This window comes from Acomys russatus, chromosome 25 (assembly GCF_903995435.1).
Source record: "Acomys russatus chromosome 25, mAcoRus1.1, whole genome shotgun sequence".
Classification (NCBI taxonomy): Eukaryota; Metazoa; Chordata; class Mammalia; order Rodentia; family Muridae; genus Acomys; species Acomys russatus.
In genome coordinates, this window is record NC_067161.1 from 34,855,887 (window position 1) to 34,861,886 (window position 6,000).

Genomic DNA, 6,000 nt, shown 5'->3' on the forward strand with positions numbered 1-6,000 from the left:
TCAAACACATGTATGTAAAATACTTATATACATAAATATACATCTTTAAGAGGAAACTGTTGGCCAGGCGGTGGTCCTATCCTTTATTATTTAATGTAAGTGTATTATATGTGTATACATGTGTGTATAGGAATGTATCCTTATATACATGAAGACTAGCCCCCCCCCCCACTATATTTTTTTCCGTGTATCTAGACAGGCTTTCTCTGTGTAGCTCTGGCTGTCCTGGAACTCACTCTATAAACCAGGATGGCCTTGAACTCAGAGATTTGCCTGCCTCTGCCTCCCAAGAGTTGGGATTAAAGGTGTGCACCACCACTGTCTGGCATCTCGCTGTGCCCCTCGCCCCCTGCCTGTGTGTGTGTGTGTGTGTGTGTGTGTGTGTGTGTGTGTGTGTATGAGGATGTGTTAATGTGAGTATATGCCACATGTGCAGACCAGAGGGTGTTGGATCCTGTGGAGCTAGAGTAACAGGTGGTTGTGAACCACCATGGGTACTAGAAACTGAACTCAGATGAGCACAAAGTGTTCTTTACCACTTAGAAGTCCCTTCACAGCCATCCCTCTTCACGGCCATCCCTCTTCACGGCCATCCCCCTTCATGGCCATCCCCCTTCATGGCCATCCCCCTTCACGGCCATCCCCCTTCACGGCCATCCCCCTTCATGGCCATCCCTCTTCACGGCCATCCCTCTTTTCTCCTTCTCTTCCTTCTTCCTTCCTTCCTTCCACCTTTTAATGTGGGAGATCAGATCCAATGTCAGGTCTTTATGCTTGTGCAGTAAGCATACTTACTCACTTAGGCATCTCTCCAGTTCAAACAAGTATCTTCCTTGGCTTCACATGTAATGAAAATTGCTTTCCAACTTTAAGAAGAAGGGGAGTAGAGCAAAAGAGACACACATACAGAGAAAAAAATATAGTCTCCTGGGACTAAATGTTCTTATACCTGAACTAACTGGAAGGGAAAAGTGATAGGATCTGTGCCCAACAGGCAAAAGTCTTCCCTGAGATGTACTTAGTGTTCCTGCATCAGTGATCAAGCATACTAGCAGGTATCAATTGGTACCCAAGGCGATTTATCGTAAAACATTTTGTTCTGTTTTCCACTACAATGGTGAAACCTAGCTGTGAGAGTTTGTAGTCCCATCACTCAGGACCTAGAGGCAGGAAGATCACTTGTTGTCAGCTAAGGCAACGCAATAAGACTCAACCCCACAAAAGAAAGTTGAAGAAAATAATAGTGGATCTTTGCCTCAGGGTTCTCAGGAAACAGAGAAGTAGTACTTGCTATAAAAGCCTCTCTCATCCCCACAGCGCTCTGAGCAGAGGGATGACCTGGGAACTATATGATGGATGGATGGGGGAGTGGATCAAGGGGTAAAAGGGCCACCATCCTTCAGCACCATCATTTCCTTTAGGTTTAGGCAATGGGCCTAGCTGCACCAGGTCCAGATGAACCCCACACTTCAGTCTTTACAATAAATTCTTTTCTTTGTTCTATGACTCCTGACTTTGGGTCACTATCAGAACTCTGACCCAGGGTGACGGTTCTGAGTGAGAGAGGGGCTCAATCTGATTGCTTCCTGACAGCTGTGTCTACTATGGTTACGCATGCACAAGGGGCCAGGGGCCCACAAGTGGCAGCTCTGGTTTGTCATGACGCTGAAAAGGCAAAAATAAAAGTCTGTGATTCTCTAGAAAAAGAGACAGAGACGGGGAGAAACAGAGACAGAGATAGAGATGGTGGGGTGGGGTGGGAGGGCTAGTACAGGCAGGCAGGCAGGCAGGCAGGCAGTGAGGTCCTGGGAACCTGGGTCCTGGTGCCTCTGGCCCCTATATTTCAGACTCATGCCAACCCCACCACCTAGGATGCTAGGAATTCTCATCCAGGTGATTGTAGATAACAGTGGGAAGGAATTCCCGTGTTCTAAGATGATCTAGGCAAGAGACAAGGCTGATGGAAAAGCCAGTCCAGAACAACAGAGAGTGGCTTGGAGTCCTGTCAATGCCTAGGCAAGAGGGTTACGGAAAGCAGAGGTAGGTATGGAATAGGCAACGCAGAGCCATGCCAGACTTCAGCTAAAGGAGTCCTAAGTCACAGGCACCACAAAGCTATGAAGAAAAGTTCTCCCTGCAAGCTTGGCTGAGTTTCCGTGAAACCACAGAGCAGGTGGCTCAGCAACCTAAGAAATCACCCAGGTTCTCAGAGGAAGGGGCAGTCCTGGATTCAGAAGTATGACGGGGCGGGTCTGAGGGTTTCCACGTGTGTCAGGGATGATCAAGGAGCACGAAGAGGGGCCAGCCTACAAGCAGGTAGCTCACCAAGCTTTCCTGAAACATGGACACAGAAAGCTCTTTGACCTCCTAGGAAGGTCTCTTTCTTTTGTGCAACCCCACTGTCTGGTTTTAGACACACACAGAGCCAAGCTGCAGTCAGCAGGGTGGAGAGTCCCATTTCCCTTAAAACATTCCAGACAGTTTTGTGACGCCTCAAGTTTCTCTTTTGTCTATCAGTGAGTTATTAAGCCTTCTAGAAAGGTTCATAATTTATTCACTCACCACTTCAGTAAAAAAGTTCCAATAAAAAAATCTCCCTCACTCAGCATCCTGTCAAGATTCAGGGAGACACAAACTGAATCTATTGCAGAGTTTAGTACTTTAAATATCTAATTTAACTCAAAAGAAAGAAATCAGTCTTCTACCAATAGGGAATAAAAAAGAAAGAAAGACAAGAGGAATTCAGTAATAGTGTACTTAAGGGACCTCTATCTGTGATTTGGGGCAGAATGCAGGTTTAGAGACATTTAACAAGCAAGGGACTGATTAGTGGCAGTTGTCAGCAGACCAAGTCTGGGTTAAAGGAAAACAGGCCTTGGAAAAGTCATCAGAATGTTAATGCAGCAGCTTTCAACAGTAGCTGTTCATCTCGGAGGACAAGCCTCAAACTTCAAGTCAGGCATTCCAGTATTCCTAAACAAAAGGGCTGAGTGAAGTATTAAGTTCACCTCCTGTAAAGACTGCTGACCTGTAAGTAGGTGAAAGGGCACATAGCGCTTATGAAACTGCTAAGACAGCTCAATAACATCGAGATCCATTGAGAAAAAACAAAACAAAACAAACTGACATTGCAGCAGCAGCAGCAACAGCAACAGCACCAGCAGCAGGTCAAAAGGATCTGAGCCTTTTCTGCTGCTCAGCCAGCCTCTGGGGAGCTGACCGGAGCAGCAAGCAGGATGACAGTGAAACAGGGCAATAGACTACAAAAAGCCCAGCACCCTCAAGGTCAGGGTAAAAATGCAAGATATACCAGGAAGCTGCTTCAGGTTTCAATTGCCCCTTCTTTGGGCAGTCACAAGCAGAATTGGGGGAACTAGTGCGTCAATCCCAACAGCCTTTGCTATCATAGCTCCCACGTGCTTCCACACACTTGTGAGTTTGGAGCTCAGTCTGTGGAAAAATTGAAAGTCCCTTCTCTGTGGACTCAGATCAAAAAGCACTCAGCTACCTAACTCAGTTGGCTCTTTGTTTGTTTGTTTTGTTCTGTTTTTTTGAAGCAGGGTTTCTCTATGTAGCCCTGGCTGTCCCAGAACTCACTCTGTTGGCCAGGCTAGCTTTGCACTCAGAGATCCTACTGCTTCTGCCTCGCTGGTGCTGGGACTAAAGACACCACTGCCCAGCATCTGTACTTCTTTTGTTAGGTAGTGATGCCTGGCCCTGGCAAGACGTCACTAGGTTAAAATCCCCAATGGAGCTCAGGTTTCACTCTTATTATTTACTTATGCAGTAGATAGGCACAGGTTTGGAGGCATCACATTGCAACTATCTAGAGACGCTCTTAGACTCTATTCTTGAAGGATGACAACCCCCTGAGAAAACATACCTGGTACTCTCTGTAAGGAGGGAAGCTCAGCCTTTACCTCCAGGAGGCTTAGATGCCACACAGGGACTCCTAGCCCTCTCCCTGCTGCTCCTTTCTGTACATCCTCCTGTGACCATGTCTTGCTGTTGGATCTGGACCTAATGGCTAGACTCACCAAGAGGCTGTCTCCTCCAGAAAGCCTGACTGGTCAGTCCCAATGCCTGACACTCAATGCACCTGCTGCCCAAGGCTCTTTCATTGTACTGGTGAGACTCCAAGAAGTTACTATTGGTGCCTAAGTCCCCCAAACACATCCACATGCACCATTAGACACATGCCACATCCCCAGCTGAGTGACTGCAAGGGGCCAGGCAAAGAATCAAGAATAATATGAAGGGGATGAGGAATTAGGTTTCTCTCGCCCTACAGAGGTTATGTGCCTTAACTAACCTCTCCAGTGATCTTGTCTCAAAACACTGTGGAAAAGACTCCAGGTCAACCAGATACCCTGAACAGAGTTTCAGACACATGGATCCTTTAAGAAATAACAATCCATAAGGACAAATGGAAAACAGTTTCTCATGGGGCATGGCAAGATTTCATTTTGCAGTGAGGATAGGTGAGGGAAGGAAGAGAAAGGGAAGAGACTTTGGAACACATGCTTCCTTAACTTTAAAAGATTCTGCAAAGACTATTCCTTTCTGGACAGAAGCTAAGACAGTGGCACTTCTCTGAAGCCCCAACTCCGCCCCTCTGAGTCACATCACTAGCTAGAGAAAGTCCCACCACTCAAGGTCCCAGGGCAGTATCTTCTGGCCTCTATATTCAACGTGGCTCTACAGACGGATGGTCAGCCTGGCACTTGTACTCTGAGGGGTATACTGTGGCTAGAAGTCCTCTCATAAACTGTGCCTGGGCCACCTGACGGGAGGATGCCCATCACCAGGGAGCTTGTGCCTCGTTGGACGATGGATCTTAACCGTCACTCGCAGTGTCACCAGATCCTGACAAGGGGGCTGCCACTTACCTCAGTGACGATGGTAGACAGGAAGACATCCTGGTTGTACTCCCAGCCATCCAGGCAGCTCTCCTGCTCCAGCTGCTCCAGGTCCACGTCCAGTCCGGGCTCCAGCCCCAGCGCAGAGAAGTTGGCGATGGTGGCCAGTCGGTAGCGCCGGCAGCTCTGAAGCACCTGTCGTCCGTCCTTCGTTTCCAACGGGATACTGTGGTTGCGCCACGCGCTGGTCAGGTTCACGGTGTTAGGCACAAGGCAACGGTGCTCCGGGGTCCCCGCCAGGAACACGATTGACATACCATTAAAGCCATTGGGGATGATGCTGGCACTAAGCAGGAAGAAGATGAGGCGCTGGAAGGGACCCCATTCGCCCAGGAAGGCGGTCACCTCGTCGTAGTCCCGCATGCTGTCCTCGGGAGACGGGGCGCTGAGGGCGTCTGCGCGTGGGCAAGGACCAGGCTCGTGAGTCTCACTGCGGCCTCAGACTCGGACACCGCCAACTTTACATAGGGCCTGAGGCCGGGGCGGGCTCTGGGCCTGGGCCTGGGCCGCAAGGCCCGCCCCGCCGTCCCGGCTCTGAGGAGCGACGCGGAGAGGGGTGGGGTAGGGGACTGAGTGACGCAGGGTGGGCGCTAGCCGCGCGTGCGCCGGAGGCGGAGCCGAGCAAGGACTCAAACTGGTGGGGCGGGGCGGAAGGCGGGGCTGAGCCTGGTTTCAGAACGCTGAGGGCGGGAGGTGGGTGTGGCTTCGCCTGACACCGCCCCTTTTGCCTGCGTTGTAGGGACACGCTCCCCCCGCCCCACGGTGGGGAGGTCTCTTCTGGTTCCGCCCAGACTGAAAGGATGGGGCGGAGCGTCTGTGGACCACGCTCCGAGCAGGTCCGCACTAAGGGGCGGGGTTGGATCTTTTCAGACCGGGCAGATTCCCAGGGTTCCCTTTGGGGAAAAGGTGACTTTGAAAACTTTGGAGTCCAAGGCCATCCTGGGTGCTCACTGGAAAAAGGTTTAGATTTAAGTGTTAAACAGCCTACCTTCTCAACTTTTTGTTGCGGGTTATAGAGGTTTTGTGACCATCTGAGAGTCTTATTGACAGCAGCCTCTGTCGCAGTTTTTTCCTGGAAAGA

The 6,000-nt window shown here is 49.9% G+C and overlaps 1 protein-coding gene across 1 annotated transcript in view; it reads right to left on the reverse strand.

Moving 5' to 3' along the window:
- LOC127208573 (solute carrier family 22 member 5) overlaps positions 1 to 5,475 on the reverse strand; it is a 28,121-nt gene extending 22,646 nt beyond the window's left edge. Inside the window, exon 1 of the mRNA XM_051168079.1 lies at positions 4,890 to 5,475. Coding sequence (XP_051024036.1) covers positions 4,890 to 5,282 — 393 coding nt within the window. The 5' untranslated portion in view covers positions 5,283 to 5,475. The remainder of the gene's footprint in view (positions 1 to 4,889) is intronic.
- Between the last annotated feature and the right edge of the window lie 525 nt (positions 5,476 to 6,000).